The following is a 24,179-nucleotide window of genomic DNA, read 5'->3' on the forward strand; positions in this document are numbered from 1 at the left end:
GTTGACTTCTTTGCTTAAATTCTGGGTTGCATTTCCAATCTTGTGATTGTAGGGAGATTGTGTTAGTGACCACACCGACAGTGACAAAGCCTTTCAACCATCTGTGTCTCGGGGCAGGAAGTGTTTTTTTGAAAAAAATAATCTATTGAATATGTTCTGACTATTTCCATTTGACCAAAAGTATTCAACACACTTGCGCTGGGGGAGCAGTGAGCGATATTCCAGAAGTCCGATTCCCTTGCTTTCGAAGTTGAGTCCGAAACCAAACCGACGCCAAATGCTTCCGAATTCGCCTTACCTCCAACACAATGTCAGAAGTGATGTTACTTGCAGTGGACTCATTAAGCCTCAACTCCATTCACCATTCCTCAGAGAGCAAAGCGTTAACATGCAACAACATCTGAACATGATCCAGGCTCACACCTGGAGGTAACATTTACTGCGGATGAATATGAGACAGTCATTTCGAACATGAGATAATCTGAGCGCCCTCCCTTGGCAGTAAATTGTTTTTACCATAGTTCAGGCTCCATCAGCATCTGCACATCATTCTCGGCCAGACATTCACCTTTAAACATGTACATAAAGCCAATGGCTGAAGGTGCAGATCAGATGCCCACAAATTCTTTTGACTTGATTCTGTCTTGCGAACACGTAAACACGTTAACTCTCTAAAAATGTAGCCACTGCGGAAACTAGAATGGTGGAGAGAATCACTTCCGAGTGTTGTGCACAACTATCAGTTCAGTTTCCATCATCAAAGTTAAGAATATCCGTCCCTATGAAAGCTGGTCAATGATGCTTTACTGGCTGCACATGAACTGTTTCTCTTGATGCCTTTCTTGCTGCAGGTGAACGTTGGCCGCTCAGGTTGACAAATGGCGGAAGTCGATGTGATGGAAAAGTGGAGATTTACCAGGATGGCAGCTGGGGTCAATTACAGGACAAGATGTGGGACCTGAATGACGCTAGCGTGGTGTGCAGGCAGTTAGGCTGCGGCGTCGCCATAGCTGCTTATAACTCTTCAAAATACGGCGAGGGTGGAACGACAGTCTGGTCCACTAACGTGCAATGTAAAGGAAACGAATCACATCTGCGGCACTGCAGCACAGCCCCATTAGATTCTCCTGTCCCCGACAGCATTGGCGTAGGAGTCCTGTGTTCAGGTGATTAAATAATTTACGTATACACGAGACGAATGGCGAAATGTATCATGATCTCAGCAAACTGGGTAAATTGTTCACTTGTTCCACGGCGTCACACAGACCAGATTTTGAAATCAGAGATATGTGGAGACATGAAGGACACTGGAAGAAGTGAACATGACTGATTTTGTCTGTAATGTGTAAAATTGTGACGCAGGCACTTTCACAGAAATATAACAGGACTGAACGGAAGGTAAACCAAAGAATTCTTACAACAATCTTGGTCAGAGAGACTGACGTGAAGATGACTTGTTCGAGCTGCGAGTTTATTCTGGTTTAACGAGGCCATTTTGGCTGACAAACATCTGAAATAGTGCTCTGTTGTACATTCCATCGAACAGTTGAAGGGACCGGTTCTATCTGTTTAATTCAGTGATTGTTTGCAGCTGCATTGTAAGTTTTTATTTTGCTCGTGTTGATGCATTGATAATACGAGTATAAACATGCAATTCTCCTGAATTGATTCCCAACAGATCACATGCAAATAAGACTGTCTGGCGCCGTGACCAGATGTGCTGGCCGACTGGAAATTTATTACAACGGTACCTGGGGTTCGGTTTGTGACGACGCCTGGGATATGAGAGACGCTGATGTGGTTTGCAAACAGCTGGGTTGTGGAAGGGCCTTGAACACGACACTTCCGGCTTCTTGTGAACGCAACTCAGGCCCCATTTGGTTGGACGAGGTGAAATGTTCCGGGAGAGAAGAATTCCTTTGGCAATGTCCCTCTGCGTCGTGGAATAACCACGACTGTAATCATGAAGAAGATGTGAGGATTGTGTGTTCAGGTATTGCTCGTTTTCCTCACACTAAAAGCCAAGGCTTCACACGGAGCACGCTTTACTGTGTAACTCCAACAGGGCAGCAGAGAACAGCAACAAATACTTCCTTCCTCGTGGTCCGACTGTTCCTGCTGATTTAGCCATGTGTCGCTCTGCATTACTTCGGCGAACACAATCTGTGTGTTCTGATCTTTCCATCTCAATCATACACCTACCCCGATTCACCTTAAATACATCGACACTAACCTCTCAGGGCAGTTTACAAATTTCAAGTTCTCCGCAATCCTCGAGCCAAAAATCAATTCTCCGAGATTTCCCGTTGGATTGTTCAAAACTTTCCTGTCTACGAAAATGAAATTTGGAGCTGTCAACGGTTGAAGTAATCAGTGCTTCTTTCCCTCTGGATCTCTTTGCTCCTTTACAGCATTCAGATTTTGCCTAGAATTGTTCGGCCTCTTGAAACTTCTGGCAAACCTCACCACTTCGGTCCAAAGTACTTTTCCGATCAGTCAGAGAACAGAACGCCTCAGCAACATGGCCTTCGCCGAAACACCCCTCATTTCCTTTTCATTGCGGACCATGTTGGTGTTTTAAATTCTTTTCTGCACATGGGCCGTAGCTCTCTGTTCCGTGCATTTTCTTGAGTTTTGTCGAAACCTTTCTGAAACAGTGCTATCGTATCTGCTCCTTCCACTTGCCGTGGCAGCGCATTCTGAGCACCTAACACTCAGCAAGCTTGCCTTGCACATCTCTTTTAAACTTTATTGCATCTCACCTGATACATGTGCCAAATGATATTTGATGTTTCAATCCTGGGGAAATAACTCCACCCTGTCTATGCTTTCATAATTTTATATACTGCTGTGAGACCGCCCCTCAGCATCCGACGCTATAGCGAAAACAATCCAAGCAAATTTTCCCTCGACCGAATTGATAACGAACCAGGCAACCTCTTTTGCACCCTTTCCAATGTCTCGACATCCTCCGTATAGTGTGACGACTAACATGACACACAATGTTCCAAATGCAGTCGAATCAAAATCGTACACAGCCGCAATATGACTTGCAAAATTTTATTAGTCAGTTGCAGGTCATCATACTGTATTCCTTCTTTCTCACTTTATCCATTTGCCGTATCACTTGCTGGTAGCTCTGGACTTGCACTCAGGAAGACCATATATATATGAGTACTCCTTAAGACGTTGCCATTTACTGTATATTTCGGTTTGCATTTGACCTCTGAAAATGTACCACTTCACACTTGTCCAGGCAAAACTGCATCTGCTGTATTGCAGTCCAACCTTCCAGCTGTTCTACATTATACATTGAGAACCGTCTTCACTATCTCTGATTCCGCAAATTTTCTGGTCATCAGCAATGACTCAGACCACCTGGATTTTCATCCAACTTATTTGCCTACATTTCACAAGACAACAAGTGGTCCCAACACTCATCCTTGTGGAACACCGCTGGTCACAGATCTCCATCCGGAAAGCACCCCTCTACAAATACATGAATCCGATGTGAATTCCAAGTCATCGTGGATCCCATGTAACTTTAATTGCAAAGGAATTTTGCCGATTCTGAGCTTGGTTGCACTTGTAAAAATTTATATTCCTTTATTAACTTCACTCAAACCGCCAAAAGCTATACACAGCCCTTCACCAAGCACCATCACCACTATTACGACCACTTCCACTTCTCGTTTATCAATAAGCCTGCCATCGCTAGTCAATTTGAATATTGCCCTTTGGAATCCAAAGCGCAATAGATAGTCTCCACGTTCAGCAGTCAGATTGCAATCCCCTTGGAACACAAATTCTCAACTTTTCTGCAGATAGCGTTTACGCCGACTCTGCCTGCAGAAATACTTTGCAGAACAGTTCTACCGAGACCCTCGTGTGTGGCTGACTTGCTGAAGTTGTTTTTGAAGAAGTACCAGAAATTCGTGATGATGCTGAAGTTTCACTATTGTCTTCGGAAGACGTTTAGACGCGTGAGAAAAGTAGACCGTGTCATAAAAGTGACCAGAGCAACAAAATTGACAGGCTCTTAGGAAGCATAGAGAAATGGGAAACGGATTATTTTTGGAACAGATGGAAGTTGTTATGAAACAATCCCAGCGCGGTATTGGCAAACATATACTTTTCTGAGCATATATCAGCATTTTGATGCGCAGGGAATAGTTTCTTGTAGGTGTCACAAATCTTCGAAGATTTCTAAACTGTGGGAGCAAATGTAGAACTCCAAATAGGTACAGATAAATTGGTAGTGTGGGCCAATAGGAGGCAGACGTGAATCAGCGCAGGGATGTGTGACGTGATGCATTTTATTTGGAATAACATTGAAATAAAGTTTGAAAAGGAAGGACAAGTTGTCGGGAGTTCAGGAGCAGATAGGCCTGTGTGCATATGTCCAGAGATCATTGAAGGAAGGAGGACAAGTGCAGGTAGGAGTTAATGAAACTTACAGCGCCTTCAGCTTTGTTGATAGGGGCCTCGAGTACAAGAGCAAGATGTGATGTTGAACTTGTACAAGATTCTTTGTTAGGCCTCAGCTGGAGTATTATGCACATTTGTACACGCCACGCGATGCACATCGTGCAGACATGAGACACAGTGCAGAAGCGTTTTGGAAGAATGTTCCAGGGATCAGTTGGTTCAGTTTTGATGATAGCTTGGGAGGAGGAGAAGGCTGAGGGGATATTTGATTTACTTTTTAAAAATTATGAGCGTGCTGGATAGAGTAGGTATAAAGAAACTGTCCTTGTTAAGATGAAGAACAAGAAGAGGACATAGACTTCAAACGATTTGCAAAAGGAGAAAATGCCATGCAAGGAAAAATGTTTTCACACAATTAGCAGTTACGGTGTAGCATTCATTACCTGAACGGAGGATGGCTAAAATTGAATTGAGACATTGAAAGAAGGCATTCAGTGGTTTTCTGGACATAGAAAATCTACAAGAATTGGGGGAAAGCAGGAGATTGCCACTTGGTCGTGACGCTCTGCTGGAGAGCCAGTGCAGGATGGATCGAATAGTCTGTTTCTGAGCCGAAAGTATCTGTAATTCGGTGACGAGGGTTGTTGCTGTTTTCCTGTTAGCTTTCTAAACACCGAATGGTGATCAATGAATAAAAGTGGTGCAAGATGTGTTTATCTCCCAGCTGTGTTGGGGTACACAACGAGATATTCTAATAAAATAACGCATATTTCTGATTTCATTGATAGAGCATAAAGAGCTGAGGCTGGTGAATGGGAAGCATCGCTGCGAAGGGAGAGTGGAAGTGTTCTACAATGGGACGTGGGGAACAGTGTGCTCTGATAGTCTGGAAGACCATGACGCCCAAGTGATCTGTAAACATTTGCAGTGCGGTGACTTCGTTTCCCAAGGCATCGAGTCTTTCGGACGGGGATCTGGAAAGATCTGGTTGGATGAGATTGAGTGCAATTTACAAGAGACGACACTTTGGCAGTGCCAGTCAGCGCCGTGGGGAAAGCACGACTGTAATCACTTTGAAGATACCGGTGTGACTTGTTCAGGTAATACAACGAATCTCTTAACTATAGGGATGTCATTTTAAAGCTTGACCTCTGATACAATCTGACATTCACTTCTTCACAGAAGCCAACAAAGTGAATAAGCAGCCCCACAGATCAAAGGATTGCAATCAAAGACCAGGCACGTATAGCTCTCTGACAGATTGACGATCTAACTTTAACACTTAGCTTCTACTGTCACACAAAATTGATTATATTTTGACAGAATCGGGACTACCTTTGCGCCTGGCTGGGGGCAACAGCAACTGTTCCGGTATTGTGGAGATCTTCAACGGCAAGACCTGGGGCACAGTGTGTGATGACTCCTGGGATATGGCCGATGCCAATGTTGTCTGCCGACAGATGGCATGTGGCCCCGCCGTGTCGGCCTCAGGAGGAATCACTTTTGCCCAGATTGACCGGGAAATCTTGCTGGACGAAGTGAAGTGCAAGGGAAGAGAATCTTTTCTGTCTGACTGTTCTTCCTCCCGCTCAGCTCATCCTGACTGTGAACATAAGGAAGATGCCAGTGTGATCTGTTCTGGTAAGGAGCTTGCTGACTGACCGTTTGAATCTTCATCGGTGAACATGACGAATTGTTTTCATAGATTGCGATGAGTTGTTGTCTTTCTGAAGTGAAATCTCAGTCTTTGAAATTCATGAATATTTTTACAATACATTTCACAGAGCCTGATTTTTCACCGACTCCTTCACCGTCCACACCTGCAGGTATTTATTTCTACGACTGTTCATGTTAGAGTTTGGATTTGGGAAAGTAGTTTTATTGACACACTCGTGTGCTTTTGTTAATTTTTGACGGTTATATTAGTTTCAAATTGATTGAAATATTTGAAATGTTCAAGGTGGGCTATGTCTCTGCTAAATCTTTCTGTAACCCTGCCATTTAGAACAAGGAGATAAAATCAGTCCCATTCTTGCTGCTGTTTGCATCGCCCTAGCAGCACTGTTACTGTGCGAATTGATCATGCTACTGGCTGTAAGACGGAGAAAATTTACCAGAAAAGGTAAGGTTCAAAGCTTTTCTCTGAACTGGCAACAGCTGTCAGATGCAACTATTCTACTCATGTGTTGATGATGCAGTGGACAGGTGGACATATTGCGGGCGTAGGGAGATCATTTGAACTTATTCGGAATCAAGGTGAATCCATTTCTGGTCATGTCGTTTGTTCAAGACACTTCTGGAGTGAACGAACGGCAACACTGGAACTGGGAAGTGATTTAGAATATCCTCACTCACTTCTCCCGTTTCTCCAGCATTTGGGATACCGGAAGAAGTTACCTGGGACAATGGGTCGGAAGTATTCGTTGAGCTGTTTGACCTCTGCCTTCAGTTATTTATTTCTCAGTTACTCTTCATTCATCTATTGGTATCGGTTCGAATTCTTCAGTTCATTACACTTTCGATCGCAGCCATTCCATTGACATGTCACCACCGACGTATCACCGTGAGTGTGCAAAATATGGCATTTTATACAGTGACAAGATACAGTAAAAACAAGGCCGTAACAAACGGATGTTATCCTCTGGTTTCAGTCATCTTAGCGCAAAATCTCATTTCAAATCATTTCCAAATGAAATCTGTGTGAGATAATTTGTGTCATTTCTTTCAGTGCGGGATCGGAATATGTATGTGAGTTTACATGTGTTATTGTCAGTGGACATCAGTGTACCATTGAATGTCGATGCGTCAGAGAGTGTGTGAAAGCATATGAATGTTTGTAGGTGAGTGTGCGTGTGAGCTTGTGTGTCAGTAAATGTATGAATGTTAATGTTTGTGTCAGTGAGTTTGTCAGAGAGAGTGTACTTGTGTGTTAGTGTATTGGCGTCTGAGTGCTTATGAGTGAATCTGTGTCTGTATGTTTGTGTTTGTGTCAACGTGTTGAGAGTGCTGGTGCGACTGTGCGTTTGTGTTCGTCAATGTCTGGGCGTGAGAGACAATCAGAATGTCTGTTTGAGTGTCAAGGAATGTGTGCATTCGTGTTTGCCGGTGAGTGTGTGCCTTTGAGTGTCATGACTTAGAACAGAGAACACAGAACAATACAGCGCAGAACAGGCCCTTCGGCCCTCGACGTTGCAGCCGACCTGTGAACTAATCTAAGCCCATCCCCTTACACGATCCCATCATCGTCGATATGCTTATCCAAGGACTGTTTAAATGCCCTGAATGTGGCTGAGTTAACTACATTGGCAGGCAGCGCATTCCACGCCCTTCCCACTCTCTGAGTAAAGCCAGTGAGTGTAAATGTATGACAGACAGTTGAATGGACAATGTTAATCGAAGACTTGGCAGTGAAGTTAGCCTTGGGAAGATTCAGTGGGTCGAATTCCCGCACGGGGAAGTGAGCTTACTTGTCTGATAAAAGGACTGTCCAAGACCCAAGCAGAAAATGTTCACAACAAGTATACAAATGTGTTCCTCTTCAATGTTAACAAGTTTCTAACATGTCCTACTATCACTTCAACATAAGTTGTTTCGACTTTTCAAAAAATAGTTATTTTCCGTAATATCAGAAATTCGCAGATGATTACTGTGCAAAGGGGCACCATGGGGCACATCTTGCATATCCTCTTCTCTGAAACAGCATCATAACTTTGTGTCATTCCCTTGCGTTTTCCCCAGAACGCTGCGAAATACTTCTCTTTCGTGAATAATCATTGCATTTTGAATGTCTCAGTTGATTTGGCTTCCTCGCAGAATTCACGCAGCGAATCCCAATCATGAGCTCTTGGTGTGACAAAAGATTCTTCTCACATTGCAAAACCGTTTGAAACTATTCCCTTTTGTTCTCGAAAACATTATTCTCATGCGATGAATAGATTTTCTCCCATCTGCTCTCTCCAGCCCCTCATCATTTTGTCAACCTCTGTCAAATTTCCTCCCAGCTTTCGCATCTCCTTGGTAATCGTCCGTACTTCTCCAATATATTCTCAGAACGGGAGTTTCCACTCGTTGAAAAATTCTCGTAAACTCTTCTGTCCTCTCTCCAGTGCCTTCGCATCCTTCCAGAAATCTGCTGCTCAGTGCAACTGCAAACATTTCTCGGACTGAGGTCAAAATCACGTCCGCTCAGTTCGCAACAAACAACTGCACCTCCCAGTCGCAAACCATTTCCACTCCCCCTCCCATTCTCTAGATGACATGGCCATCATGGGCCTCCTGCACTGCCACAATGATGCCACCCGAATGTTGCAGGAACAGCAACTCATATTCCGCCTGGGAACCCTGCAGCCTAATGGTATCAATGTGGACTTCACCAGTTCCAAAATCTCCCCTTCCCCCACTGCATCCCGAAACCAGCCCAGTTCGTCCCCTCCCCCAATGCACCACACAACCAGCCCAGCTCTTTCCCACCCCCCCCCCACCCCACCCACTGCATCCCAAAACCAGTCCAACCTGTCTCTGCCTCCCTAACCGGTTCTTCCTCTCACCCATCCCTTCCTCCCACCCCAAGCTGCACCCCCATCTACCTACTAACCTCACCCCACCTCCTTGACCTGTCCGTCTTCCCTGGGCTGACCTATCCCCTTCCTACCTCCCCACCTATCCTCTCTCCACCTATCTTCTTTACTCTCCATCTTCGGTCCGCCTCCCCGTCTCTCCCTATTTATTCCAATTCCCTCTCCCCATCCCCCTCTCTGTTGAAGGGTCTAGGCCCGAAACGTCAGCTTTTGTGCTCCTGAGATGCTGCTTGGCCTGCTGTGTTCATCCAGCCTCACATTTTATTATCTTAATCAAGTAAAACAAGTTGCAAAACTTTCTGTCAATGAAACTCTCAAACATCAATAAAATTCTGAAATCAAGTGAACATTAATTGTTAAAAAGAGATATGAGACCCCAATTTACAAGCTAATTGACAGCTTCGAGATAGAAGTCAGAGGTGCACTTCAAAACCCGTCTTCCTTTAAAGAGTCGCCCGCTGATCCTGGCACTGCATCTGTTACTTTAGAGGAAGAGCGCCCCGTCATGTCACGGTGCCTGCGAGTACAGCTTTCATTTTAATCCTGCAAGCAAAACGACAAAATGTTCATCTGTGGTCTCTATCCTTCCGCAGGTGCGCTCACCGACGACTGGGTTTCACCTTCCGTTTTGTACCAAGGAATTTATGAAGAGATTGATAATATTGCAGTGCTGAAAGATTCGGCTCAGACAGAGGGCTCAGGTGCACAATTCGACACTTTCACTTCCCCCTTTCGAGAGCTGAATGGTTACAGGAGAGTTCGGGCACGAATTTCGATTCGCTCGCTCACAGTTCTCATTGCTCAGCAGTCCCATCACACTGAATGAATAATATGGTCACCTGTCATGTGACATCCCGTTTTTAAATATAAGTTTGGGGTAACAATATAAGGCTACAAACGTCTCCCAAATCCGCAGGGCCATCAATTATTTCGCACCTTTGGACGACTGGATGCGGAAAAGGTAGATGACTGAATTGAAAGAAAAACAATCGGAAAAATTATACTCTTGACGATATTTTGTAATCCGACAACCCAGGGCAGTCATTTTTCGCATTCACCTCTGGCACATTTTAAATAAGACGGGAGAAGACTGCGCTCACTGACACTGTATGAACGAAATAGCTCATATATTGTTCTCTGCCCTGTGAAAGGACGTGTTCGCTTTAGCAACAAGCTGTACTGTGTGACGTGGTGTCAATTCAGCTGTTGCCTGTCCACAGTTTCTCGACAAAATGAATTGGGCTATCCTTCTTGATAGTCCGCAACAAATAGGAATCATGTAAGTGGATTCGGTTCTCATCTCCCATCTCCCCAATTACAACCCTCTTTTGTGTTTACAGTTTCCGCTCCCCATGACTCAATAAACCACATCGAATATTACACCAGTCTCAGTTTGTGTGATAAAGATCCTGGACCAGCGAATCTTGAAGGAAAATCCTCCAGTACTCCAGGTTTGCATCTTTGAGCTTGCAAACATGATTTTATTTAACTCTATCCTTCACATTGTCTACTACTAAAAACCAGAAGCAAAAGGCATCTAGCGAAACATGCCATCGAATGGTGCAGCCAAGAATCAGCGGCCCTAGAGAGTGATTTGACTGTCAAAGTTAATTGCTCGGCTAGATCTATGTATAGATTCATTGCTTCAGTTAAGATAGCGGAGCTTACAAACGAAGATACGGTTCAATCACTCTCGGCTTTCTCATCTTATTCATTTTTCTGCCATACAAATTCTTGCTAGAATGACATGCCATCATGCAATGTTTTGGTGCTAAGTGTTTGTTTTCAATGAACATCTTTTTTCTCCCTTCCAGGTCCATTTGCAGGCAATTGTGATGATGTTGAGACTGAAGCTGTGGACAAGCGGGACAGTGAGTTGCTGCTGGATCCTGGTCCCGATAAATTTTCCACACTTAAGTTGAGCAGCGGTGAGCTCACCGCTCGGGGTGAGTCAACCCTCCGCAATGTTTGCTGGAGCGGTGTAGTCATTGGTGCAGAACATCTACGGGCAGCATAAGTGAACTCATACCAATTCCCGGAGCATGACTTTCATTGACTTGTACATTGTAATTCCATGAAACACATGCATGCCTTTGTCAATAATTGGACCATCTGGTCAGCTGCTTGGCCATTTTTCATCATCTCCACAGCCCATTGACCCACATTTGCTCTCGTCCGTCTCTCTCCGTCAACCCTCAACTGGTATCATTCAGAAATTTCTTTCCGATCTCCACCAAGCTCATTCTGAACTCATCTGACAAACGACAACCTCTTCTCCTTGGACCTGATTCAGATGAAACAAGTGACCTCTAATCTTCCCCAGTCATTCCCCATTCCCCACCATAAATACTTTCAAGTCACACCGAACATACCCGTCTAAATTTTAGCAGATCTTTTTAAAGATCCCTTTCACTTTTTCTGAAGTTTCGCCCAATCATGACATCTATCCTCCAAGACCTTCCCGTCCCCTCACTGTCCATGCTAGATATTTCACAACCACTGACCTCCTATACCAATGCAAAGACCTGGAATGCTCTGTCATCTGCCAAATGCCTGCCAAACTCTGCATAAAACTCCACATTTAAATCCCAGCACTCACATTTCCACACTTGCCACAGAAACGAAACAGCTCAGATCAAAGTTACATGTGAAACACTGTGTGATTGGAACAGAAAAAACGTATTCTTCCCCATACGTCCTAAACTATCTCCAGCCTTTAGCAGAGCTAAGTACATCCTCCTCCAACTCATCTAAATCATTGCCCAGCTTAGCGAGTTAGCAGGCCATTTGTGTCGATTTAAGTTACTAATCCACAAACAGACTTCCACCTGTAATTGTTTGTCCTGCAGCCTTGCCTCTGCTTCCTCGAAATGAATCTATCCTTGGTTTCACCTTCTTTCTTTGATTATCTGCACCCTAAAACACCAGGGCAGGTCTTATCTGCTGACGAGCAGCATGCAATCCCCAGATTCTCTGTTGGCTCCTCTACGATTAGTAGTTGATCAGCTTGTGTCTCTTAAATTCTCGATCAGTTAATCAGAAATTTCCTCCAAATCAATATGAGGAAATCTGAAGACAATTTCTCCGCAGTCCAACAGGTAACTTTTCTTCTGGCTATGGGCACGAACACTTTCCATTAGAAGGCTGATCCCAGAATTTTCACACCCACGATGCCATCGTTGAGGAGAATCTGCTCATAAACCATACTGTTGCGAACTATGGTTTCTGTTCCTCTGCGACATTGCTTGACTCTCTACCCACATCACAAAGCCAATCTATGCCTTTGATTCTTCTAAGGAATACCTTGCCGGACAACAACATTCCACTTGACGTCATTTTAATATCCCATCATCTTGCATTCACCAGGATTCATTCACCCAACACTGTTGTGTGCTCTGGCTCTCATTAGTTTCTAAGTAAGCACTGGGCAGATCTGAAACACTCAAGTGTTCCTTCAAAAACTTCCATCTGCTCAGCCATCTCGCTCTGCAATCTTCTCCAGCCCGATCATGCTGCTTTAATGCTGGCTCGTTGAATAATCTTGTTTTAATTTTATTGCACTTCTGGTAGATAAATCTTGATTCCACGCCCTAAATGTACCTGCCTCCTCAACTTGACTTCTCATTCAGAACACCGTTCTTTTTCCTCTTCCTGGAAACTATTCAATGCCCGCTTTCTTGACAAGGTTTCAAACTTAACTCGTTGACCAAGGTAAAGGCCGCACTCCCCGATATCACAGTAAGAGGCTCGGTGTCATTTCCAAATGCTGCTGTGGAAGCTTGAATATTTTATTCGTTTAACTGCGTCTTCAAATGCAAATTATTGTTCGGACTTTTATCCAGTCATTAATCCGGAACCTTGTTCTCCCTGCAGAAAACCGTTCTCCAAGAGGCTTTGATGCTGATTCCCTATTTTCTTCCCTGCTTATAAACAATAGGAATGGTCAGCAAGATGTGGGCACAGTTGCAAAGTTTACTGCTGCTGATAGGCAGTGATCCTGTGACAACACCAACATCAAACTCGTAAGAACTATGCTTTATTATCAGTTCCAATGTTTGTGGCGCAGTGTGAGTGTCCAATCCCAGTCTGTGTTGCAGTGTGAGAGTCTAAGTCCCAGTACGTGGGGGATCAGTAGAATCTGTTGCCTTGACAGTTTCTGCAGTGTTTGAAGCACATTCAATTTTAGGAATTCGGGAAATGATCAGATGGAAAATGCTATATATTTGCGATTTAAATCACGGCTCCTCGAGACAAGAGTATTCCGTTTCATCAACCTCTTGACATCTGACCATGCCTTGCTGCCGTTTTTCGCAAGGAAACATGTTGCCATTTAAGACAAGAGGAAGCCAATGTGTGCACACCAAACTGCCAGAATCGCGACCTAAGTCTGATCCAAAAACCTGTTTCGGAGATTGTAGTTTGCGCACTATAGTATTGGCGAGGACATCAGTGACAACTCCCTGATCATTCTCTTCAAAGAAACGGTCCCATTGGATCTTTTACATCAGGCCTTAAGTAGGCAGGTAGCAAATCAACCCAGCATCCCATCTGAAAGATAGCACCTTTGCCAATGCAGTACCTGTGCTGGACTGTGTTGATCTGGGTGAGATCTTGTTGTATTTAATAAAACTCTGAAGTCAGAGTTGGTCCTGGAGACTGAGAGATGAGCGTGCTGCTATTGAGGTACTGGAGCGATTTCACTCACTCACAACAGTTTCTTCTTTTTTAGGTGAAACATCAGCGTTCAATCCGGAGCTGTGCACAACTTCGCTGGAAATAATCTGAGAACATTCGAGAGCATGAACATCCCCAATCATTTGAACAAATTATATATATTTTTCTTGTTCAACACCTAAAATGACAATAAAATGCCATATTGCTTTTTGTTGAAATCAACAGAATTGGTTTTGGTCTGTATTTTATTTGAAGGTGTTCGTGTTCTGTTCAGTTTAAAGTTTCAATTTATTCCAGGTCATTTGTCTGCCTTCATAACTGAGACAATGTAATTAACTCAGCCACATTAGGGGCATTTCAACAGTCCTTGGATAAGCAAATGGATAATGATGGGACAGTGTAGGGGGAGAGGCTTAGACTAGGTCACAGATCGGCGCAACATCGAGGGCCGAAGGGCCTGTTCTGCGCTGTATTGTTCTATGTTCTATGTTCTCATACTTGTAGTTGCGTCAATGAATTCACTGGAGACCAGGCATCGAGATTCTGCGTCCCTCAGTGAAACACTTGTCGGAATTTCATTTGTGACCATTTCACCTTTTCACGTCCCATTAAAGAAGGACTACAATCTGTTCGAACAAAGTGTGCAGACTGTTGTATTGGTATTTATTGTGCCTGCTCCCTCTGTCACAATAATCACAGATCATGTTGTCAAATGGCTGCAGACTGAAAGTGTCAATGAGGATGTGCAATGAAGGTGGTGTTGATCCGGAAATGTGTCATTTAAATATTTTGTTCAGAATTTATGTCATTTTTGAAATGAATGCCATCATTTTTAACATTAATTTCTGAACCACCACAAAGGCTGTTGACTGTACCACGCATTCACCTGAGGATTGGAATGAAGGCATGAAGCCAAAGAAACTGATTCAGATTTAGCGTTTTCGCGCTGGACTTCTAAAGGCTAATTATTTGGAAAATTGTTTTAAGATTGCATTTTGTGAAAATTTACGGCCAAGCACTTTGAAAATTCACAAGAAAAGCCAATGCAAATAGTAAACAGCTTGGGCAGAAGAAATTGTTGGGTTTTGGCAAGAGGGCTCAAATTTGAACAGGTATTGTCACGAAGAATGTACCATGTGACGATAACTACCAAAGAACTGTAAGATTTTTAAACCAAATTTAAGCAAGCAGTCTTGTTTAAAACCCGAAAGATCTGCGGATGCTGTAAATCAGAACCTAAAACAAAGTTGCAGAAAATGCCCAGCAGGTCTGCCAGCAACTGTGAAGGAAACATCAGAATTAACGTTTCGGGTCGGGTGACCCTTCCTTCGAAAGGAATGGTCGCGTAAAGCTTTGCTTTGAGATGTGATCCAGCAAATTCTGACTGCTGTTTTGCTCAGGCGAACCACGTGCAGCGTGTGTACATGTTCTTCCTGAGCGTAAAACAAAAACATCCTGTGCATTCATACATGAAGCTTCCATGACGCACAAGTACACTCTCCTGCTGTCGCCAGCAACAATCCTAAATTGGCTCTGAGCATAATTATCAGCACACAGTAAACATTTAGCAATTATTTTCCAATCACAGAATCTTTTTCAGCCACTGAAAAATAAACGTTATCGAAAAGAAGCATGAAGTCACAAGCATGTTGTCATCTTTCCGATTATCGCAGCATATTATCTCCTCTGAAGGACCAACAACCACCAAGAGTAGACCGCCAGTATGATACTTGCTACAACTTCGAGAAAAGTAACACTACGCTCTCGCAGTTTGTCAACTTTAAAAGAGCACTAGGTAACACATGTGCGTCTACAGACTCAGAGTGGTCCCGAAAGTCGCAACAGAAGGCGAACTGAAATAAGCTTTCAGACAGCAATGTTACTGACAGGTACTGACCCTTAGGACGCTACCCCAGTAAAATGCGGGAAACCACACAATGTACAAAGGGCACAACAGGAAGATACCAACATTAAGTGAATGAGAGAGTTCCGACAGGATGACAGTCCTCGGTACAGTGCCGCGGAGTCCCATGATCCTGGATTCTCTTGCGGTGCAGATGTACCTTCCCACTCGGGAAAATGTGAAAAAGGAAACTCTTTGTGTCCACCATTAATGCTTGAAATAAAAGGGGACAGCTGCTTATTGTGCATGACCAAAATAGAAATAGAGGTTGACAGTGTATAAAGAGGCCGTTCGGCCTACAGTTTTCGCACGGGCCGTCAAACATCAATCCCTTTTGCTCGCACTTGGCCCGTTGCTTTGTACACTATGGATTTTCAGGCAATGAGCTGAATATTTCTTAGATGATGTGACTGTTCCTACCTCTATCATCCTTTCAGGCACTGAGTTTCAGATTCCCACCACCCTCTCGGTTGAAGGAAAATCTCATAAGAGCCCCTAAAGCTCCTCTGCCTTGCACATTTGTGTGGACTCTCTCAGATCCGAAATGACGGGGCTCAGAGATACCAGGTACTCCGCAGTTAACAACTTTCTCAACGGGATAATGCCTCGTACTCATTCAGCCTCATACACTCAACCATTCACACAGAACGTCTCGTGCTGCTTATTCAACGAATGCAGTTGTTATCAAATGAGAGGCGGCTGGACATGGAGAGACTGGATTTTGGAGGAACTTAATGTGCTGATTGGATGGTTTCTGTTCCCGTTGCTTTTTCAGACTTCGTCCAGCAGTTTCACACGAAACTCTCCCTGATTTTGACGGTCAATGGGCCCCCTCTTGTGGCGGAATACTGAAGTACCAACAGAGGTTTCGAGCCGTTCAAAACATTCCTGGACAGCATCGTGCAACCGAGCAGCAAAGAACCACGGTGAAGCCAGTTTGAAAACGTTTCGGAGAGCACAGCAAAAAAATTTCACAACAAATAGGCAGTGGGGTCATGCTTTGCTGGAGCTAGTGCATGAAATAAGTTCTAGAATAAAAAAATGCAGCCTGCTGCGGGCTCTGAAGTGTGGGAAATATTACTTCGATCTCTTTTAAACTCCAGCAGATACAAGTTTAGACTGACCAAACGTTTCTTTTAAGACAGTTCACCCATTCCACCATGCAATGCAGCTTCACAGAGGACAGAAATGTGATCTGAACTGATCACGAAGCTCCCATCACAGAAAGCTCTCAGCACGCTAAGGAAGACATTTCCTACATAATTTTGCAGGTAACTCACAAGATTACACAGGTGTATCTCACACAATTTTGCAGCTTTACTGGCATTCAACCTCAGAATAACAGAGTCCTATTCATTTCAAGACAGTCCATTGAAGCTTAACGAGTGTGCGTCATCTCACTTGATTTCAATTTTATTTCAGAGAGAAGAACACGATCACGAAGCTTTGCACGATCGGGAAAATTGGATGAAATCAAAAGTGAGGCGCGCTCTCAGCGTGTGTTTATGTTGTGCATGTTGGAGCAGAATGGGAAAAGGAACTTTTGCTTTTTTAGATTCATCGGGTGGAAGCCTCATTGACAGAATCACTTGATGCACAAAAGTTTGGGGCACAGAACAAAACAAAGATTGACATCACAGAAAAGCTTAAAGTTCCTTGTTTGGTATTTGCTGCTAAATTGGCGATGACTATTACTGTTAGATGAAAGGCAAATCGGGGAAATCTGCTCCAGATTAATAACTTATAAGAGTGTAGGATAGCAGAAAAAAAACAAATTAAGAACTAAGAAAATATAACAGTTAAGCATGTCCAGGCATACATTGTTTCTGCATGATCGAGCCATCGAGTCATAGAGACTGACAGCGCAGAAACAGACCCTGCATTAAACCATGCACGCCGACCATTAGCCCAAAGGAAACTAATTCCACCTGCCGGCATTGAGTCCAGGTGCCTCTGAACATTTCTCATTCATTTACTTGTCCATTATAAATTTTAAAGCGAGCCTGCATTTCTACTGGAAGTTCACTCTACACACGAAACAATCTCTGTGTGCAAAAAAAAAACATTCTCACGTCTCTTTTAAATATTTAACCTCTCACCTTCAAAATATGTCCCCTGATCTTTAAATCCCCACCCTAGGTAATAGACACCTACCATTCACTTTATCTGTACCCTCCCCTACGATTATATAAACGTCTGCATGGTCATCCTTCAACCTCCCATGCTCCAGTGAAAAAGTCCCAGCTTGTCCTGCCTCCCCTTATAACTTAAACCCTCTTTTCCCGGCAACATCTTGGGAAATCTTCTTTGAACCCTCTCCAGCTTAATGCTATCCTTCCGATAACAGACCAACCAGAAGTGGACACAGTACTCCAGAAGAAGCCTATGCTGCAGAGCTGTAGACCCCATTGACATCACAGTGGCCACATCTGTATCAAGTGTTGTCACTTGAGGAACTCAGCCTCAGAGTTGTTGAGCTGGAGTCTGAGTTCCAAATACCGCAACACATCAGGGAAGGGAAAAGTTAACCAGATGCTATATTTCAAAGAGGCCATCATGCCCTTGCGATTAACTGCCTGATATCTGTGTAGTGGCTAGGGAGTGGAGAGTTTGACTATGAACTAGGCAGGTCGAGGAATTCAGGAGGTACTACTGATGAGCCTCAGCCATTGATCTTGTTTCACAGGTTTGAGATTGTTGTTCTCCTTGTGCAAAAGCGGGGGCTTCACGTATGATAGACAATCTGCCCTGATGTAGGGAGCCATTCATGAGGAGGGAGATACGAGAAATGTATTTGACATCAGCAATCGTAGAATCGGTGAATACACTCTGTTCTCTGTGGCCAGAATCAAGAGTCCTGGAGCTGTGTTACCAGCCTGGTGCACTGGTTCAAGATATCTCATCTGGATTCAGAGGAACGTGTCGGGGAATAGGCAGCTGCCATGGTCCTCAAAGCTACCAATCATTAATGGGGAGTGACAAAACACACAGCTGCAGAATACGTGCAGCAAGGGCTAAATTAAAAAGCAGAACCAGAAGGGTAGTAATCTCCAAGCAAGACCTCATAGAGACAATGTCATCAAGATCAATGTTGTAGAGGGGTGGTTCAAAGATTGGTGTGGGAGAAATGGGTTTTAATTTATTGATCATTGGCGCCAGCCCTGGGAAAGGAGGGAGCTGTTTCAATGGGAGAGGCTCCACCTGAAATATTGTGGCTCCAACATATTGACGAATGGCATGACGAGACAGTACATAGGTCTTTCACCTAAAATTTGATTGTTGGGGGAGGTATGCCAGTAGCGTGGAATATTTTAAAACTAAAAGGAAAGATAGGATTGGAGGTTAGTCATGGGGCAGATTATCAAAAAAAAAGGAAAACGAAACCAAAAGATTTTGCACAGATTGTGCAAATTTCTTTTTGGATCAAGGAAACATAAAAGTGGTGGGAAATTTGCTCATACAACAAATTAGCAACTTTGTATCTGAATGCACAAATCACTCCGAGTATGAAATGATGGTGTAAATCAAGGTGAATGAATATAATCTCAATGCCATTGCAGAAATATACTTATAAGAAGTCAAAACTGCAAAGATAAGCTTCAGGGATAATTGATCTGTCTGAGAGACAGGAGGGGTGGAAAAAGTCGTGGCATTGCACTGTTAATAACAAGTGAAATGAGGACAGCTGTGAGAAACAATCTGAGCTTGGATGATGAAGCGTACATTTGAATTTGGATAAAAACACAGTAGTAGGGGAAAGAACATATTTGGTAGGAATAATGCAGCAGCCCCCCAATCCGAAGCCACGCTGTATCAAAGACATCAACAAATAGTAGGAGAACGCAAAAAGAATAGAGCAATATTTATGGATGAAGATAATGTTGGTTGTGTAAATCAAATTAGAGAAGTTGGCTACGTCAACAAATTTGAAGAGATATTTCCTTCGAGTAATATGTCATGACGCCAAACAGAGGACAGTTTGTCTTGGATCTGGCAAGGAAAAATGAGGCAAGTTTAATAAATTATCTCAGAGTATGACATCGGACGGAAATAGTGATCACATCATGATAGAATTTAATATTCAGTTTGGGAGTGAGAAGCGTGAGTTGGAAACAACTGAATTTAACTTAAATAAAGGGAATTGCAATGGAAGGGAGATTTGTCAATGAAAGTCCACTGGATGGGTACGTAAGCAGGAATGACATGAAGAAAGCAGTGGCAGGTATTGAAGGAGGTAATTGAAGTCTCGTGCCCAAAATAAAACCCAGTCAGGGAGAAAGATTTCAAGACATGCGACCAACAACATGGCAAACCAGAGCAGGTCAGGACAACATAAGTTGAAAGAAAAGAATATCTGAGGCATAAGTCAGAGATAACCCCAAAGAATGGAACATTGAAGAATCCAGTAAAGGAGTGCGAAAAAGAAAAAGAAATTAAGTTATTAGCACAAATGAGTGAGGAATATAAAAACTGGCACTAGGATCCTCTTTAAATATGTAAAAAGGAAGAATGTTCAAAGGGACAGTGATTCAGTGGTTAGCACTGCTGCCGAAAAGTACTATGGGCCTGGGCTTGATTCCAAATGCAGATGACTGTCTGCGTGGAATTTGTACATTTTCCCTGTGTCTGCTTGGGTTTGCTCCGGTTTCCTCCCACAGTGCAAAGATGTGCAAGTTACATTGATTGGCCCTGCTAAATTACCCATAGTGTTCAGGGATATGTAGGCTCTGTGCATTAGCAACGGGAATTGCAAAGTTACGGTGGGAGATGAGGGAAATGAGTCAGGGTGGGATGATCTTCAGAGGGTCAGTGGCCTTGTTGGGACAAATGGCCTGTTTCCATACTGTGGGGATTCTCTGGAACATAGGTCCCTGAGATAATGAATCTGGGGAGATGATTATTGGGAGCAAGGAAACGGCAGACCAGTTAAACAAATACTTTACATCGACTTAACAATGGAAGGTACATTGAACACCTTGTTAATATTGAAATGTAGAGGTTGGGAATGAAGTGCCATCCCCATTACTTAGGAAGTAATCCTGTGAAAACAAATGGAATACTAAAGAAGTTAGCTGCAGAAACAGTGGATACATTAGTTGTAATTTTCCAAAAAATCCAGGATTACTTTAGGGCGGCACTGTGGCTCAGTGGTTAGCACAGCTAACTCACTGCACCAGGCATTCAGCTTTGATTCCAAACTCAAGTATTTGTGTGGTGTTTGTACATTGTTTGCATGTCTGTGTGGGGTTCCTCTGGGTGCTGAGGTTTCCTCCCACATTCTAAAGATATGCAAGTTAGGTGGACCGGCCATGCTAAGTTGCCCAAATTGCCCAGGCTAGGTGGGGTAGCCATGGGAAATGCCGAGTTACAATGATATCCTGCGTCTGGGTGGGATGCTCATTTTTGGTCGGTGTGGAGTTGATGGGCTGAATAGCCTGCTTCCATGCTAAGAAATTGAATGATTCTGGAGAAGTACCAGAAGATTGGAAAATTGCCAATGTGGGACTCGTATTCAAAAATGGACAGAGGCAAGTAGCCCGATAGTTTTTTGGCCATGGCTTCATGAAAGGAAAATCATGTCTGTCCCATTCATTGTAGGTGTTTGAGGCAGCCTCAACCTGAGGGAATAGATGGGAACCAGCATATCTGTTGTATTTGGACTTACAGAAAATATTTGACAGTGTCCCTCAACTAAGACAAAAATCGTAGTGTTGGTGGTAGTATATAGTTTGGGGCAAAAACTAGCTAATAAACAAAAAAACAGTGAATGGGGATAAAGGTAGTATATTGGTGGGGATGAAGTGTTCTTTTTCGGATTGATGACTTGTGACGTAGATTGGAATTTCATATCCACAGCCATCCTGGGAGCCCAGCATTTGGAGGCAGTCATCTCAGAAAATCACTGCAAGCCTACAGATGTAAAGAAAGTTCTTTGACCTTTCCGTTCTGAACCAATCATATCAGAGTGAATGAGGCCTGTTAAATACACAACTGTTTTCAGCAAATCTTTTTTCTTGTTTTTTTAACCCCTTCTGTGTCATTAACACTAATTCCCAACCATAATTTCTAGTCAATTAAGTGCAAGTGTTTCTACCACTTTCAAAGGTCAGCCAGTTGCCTTATTGCCTTCATGGAGAGCAATGAATCATTCATCAGAACTAACTTCAAGTTAACCTCACACCGACATTTATGAAAGGAGACATATATTCTTATCGATAAAGGAAGTGTGCTCAATTCATACTTGCAATATCGAGTAACTCAACCCTATCTCACATTCATTAAAATAGTCAGACCCCCCGTGTATTTGTATTTCTTGTTATTGTCTCCTCATGAAGCAAGACATTTAATCTTCAATTATATTGAAGCATTGAGACTCCCTGTAATAAATTCACTTCCTGGTCGGCATGGCTTGGTAGTAAAACAGACAGCAATAGAAATTTCCAATTCATGGTTAAAGTGAACTCCAGAGCCATTTTTGCAGGACAGGCTTGTACATTCTGCAAGGACCTGGATTTGGAAAGATAGCGAGTTCCCTCAACTCACAGTTAAACATTTACTGACGCCTGAAGAGATTTTCAAATTACTTTGTTGAAGTTATCTTCGATTTGTATGGAAATATAACATCTGCTGTCTTTGTTGATTATGGAATGTGATTTTGGTCCACCTCAGAACTGACAGAACATTCACAGCACAAATGGTTCAAAAAGAAGGATTTAGTTTCAATACCACATTCAGACCCTCCGACTCAAACCTAGATTGAAACAAAGGGATGTTGTTTGAATCTCATCCAATCACTTCAATTTGCTGCACCAATTTAACAAATGTATGAAGTATGCCACAACAGCGCTTTGTGTCGATTCCTCTGTTCAAGAAAAGTATTCGTGGCATGTAGGCATCACTGGCAAGGCCAGTATTTACTGCCCATCGAGACTGGCAACGGATCTTCATTTCTGATATTGAGTGCACAGTGACGCAGTATTTCAAGGGGAAATTAAGTACTGGCCAAGAAGTGGAATTGTTGAAAATCATGTTGGAATTGATCAAATTTCAGTTCTCATTCAAGTAAATAATTCCGCCAATGAAAAGAAACGAAAGCATAAGCCAGAAACATGACTCCGACCCTACTGAACATGCAGAGCAGACTACAATCACAGCACAAAGATCACATGAGTAGAAGAAACGGAGACTCAGGTCACTTCAACACTAAGCTGTCACTATTTATTGATTACATTTTAGTTTCTTTTATTTTCCTCTCAATTAGAAACTTCAAACATTTTTCCAAATTTTATTCATCTGTCAAGTTCTTCCCACCACATGGTTTGAAAATGTCAATATTTCAATAAGCCTTTGGAACCAGTTAGATGCTCTTCCGTCAGCCGATAACACAGGTTCCTCATTGATTAATTTGGGTAAACTATTCACAGGGGAGCAACCGCGTGCACTGTTTTGAGAACATTGTCATCTGCATGAAACTTGTAAAAGTCCAAGAACAGGTTCAGCTTTGCTTTCACCACAAGAGGGCAATACAGCAACACTTTCGTGCCATTTGCGTGCCTGCCGAACTTTCATCTCAGGTGGTCATTTTCTCTCCCATAAAGCTGTGATGGGAACAAAACAGTCAATAAATTCTGCAATTGTCTGAATGAAGCCAATTTGCATAGTTAGTTTTCATACCAGTTTCACTTTGAGATTTGCGTTGCCAAACGTAGAAGATCGAAACCAAAAATCTTCCGAAATTCAGGATAATGAAATAAGGCCTTTCAGCTCATTTGTGAACTGTGAACTGGCGTTTGAATTGCAAAGTCTGACTTTCGTGTCCCCTGTCCCCAGAACATTGTAAAATCAAACATGAAAGACATCCAGTTGCAAAACCCAAAGAGCAGGTGAGCAATGTAAGGTGTTTATTGAAAATGCTTCCCAGAAAATATCTTGTTGGAAGCTTGTTGTTGTCACGACGACAGAACAGTAGGATTTATGATGTCAGCTGTATCACGGCAGAGACTGCCAATTGGTACAGCAAAAGGAAACCGAGGAAGACAGCGAGTCGTAGAGTTTTTCAGCACAGAAACAGATCCTGTATTTCAAATTAATCATGCCAACTAGATACCTTAATGACTCCTGTCTGATTTGCCAGCATTTGGCTCTCATAATTCTATGAGCCTCACCCACCTCCCCTGGCAGCTCATTCCATCCATTCACCGCTCTGTGTGAAAATATTGCTGCTTACATCGCTTTTAACTTTTTCCACTCTCACTTTCAACAAATGTCCTGCAGTTTTTGACTCCCCAACCCTCTGGATAAGATTTTCACTATTTACCCAACCCATGCAGCTCATGATTTATAAATCTCTACAAGATCAGTCAACAGCCTCCGAAACTGTATGAAAAATAGCCCCAGTCTATTCAGTCACTCACTATAGCTTGAACCCCACAAGCCTGGCAACATCCTTGTAAATCTTTTTGGAACCCTTTCACGTTTCACATCATCCCTCTTATAATACTTAATGGTAAGGCCCTGGGAAGTGTTGCTGAACAAAGAAACCTTGGAGTGCAGGTTCATCGTTCCTTGAAAGTTGAGTCGCCAGTAGATTGGATTGT

At 43.1% G+C, this 24,179-nt stretch overlaps 1 protein-coding gene across 1 annotated transcript in view; it reads left to right on the top strand.

Moving 5' to 3' along the window:
• LOC125450462 (deleted in malignant brain tumors 1 protein-like) overlaps window positions 1-24,179 on the top strand; it is a 65,359-nt gene that overhangs the window by 5,540 nt on the left and 35,640 nt on the right. Inside the window, exons 5-8 of the mRNA XM_059641166.1 lie at window positions 852-1,166; window positions 1,679-1,993; window positions 5,217-5,528; window positions 5,752-6,080. Coding sequence (XP_059497149.1) covers window positions 852-1,166; window positions 1,679-1,993; window positions 5,217-5,528; window positions 5,752-6,080 — 1,271 coding nt within the window. The remainder of the gene's footprint in view (window positions 1-851; window positions 1,167-1,678; window positions 1,994-5,216; window positions 5,529-5,751; window positions 6,081-24,179) is intronic.

Source organism: Stegostoma tigrinum, chromosome 40 (assembly GCF_030684315.1).
Source record: "Stegostoma tigrinum isolate sSteTig4 chromosome 40, sSteTig4.hap1, whole genome shotgun sequence".
In the NCBI taxonomy this organism is placed as follows: Eukaryota; Metazoa; Chordata; class Chondrichthyes; order Orectolobiformes; family Stegostomatidae; genus Stegostoma; species Stegostoma tigrinum.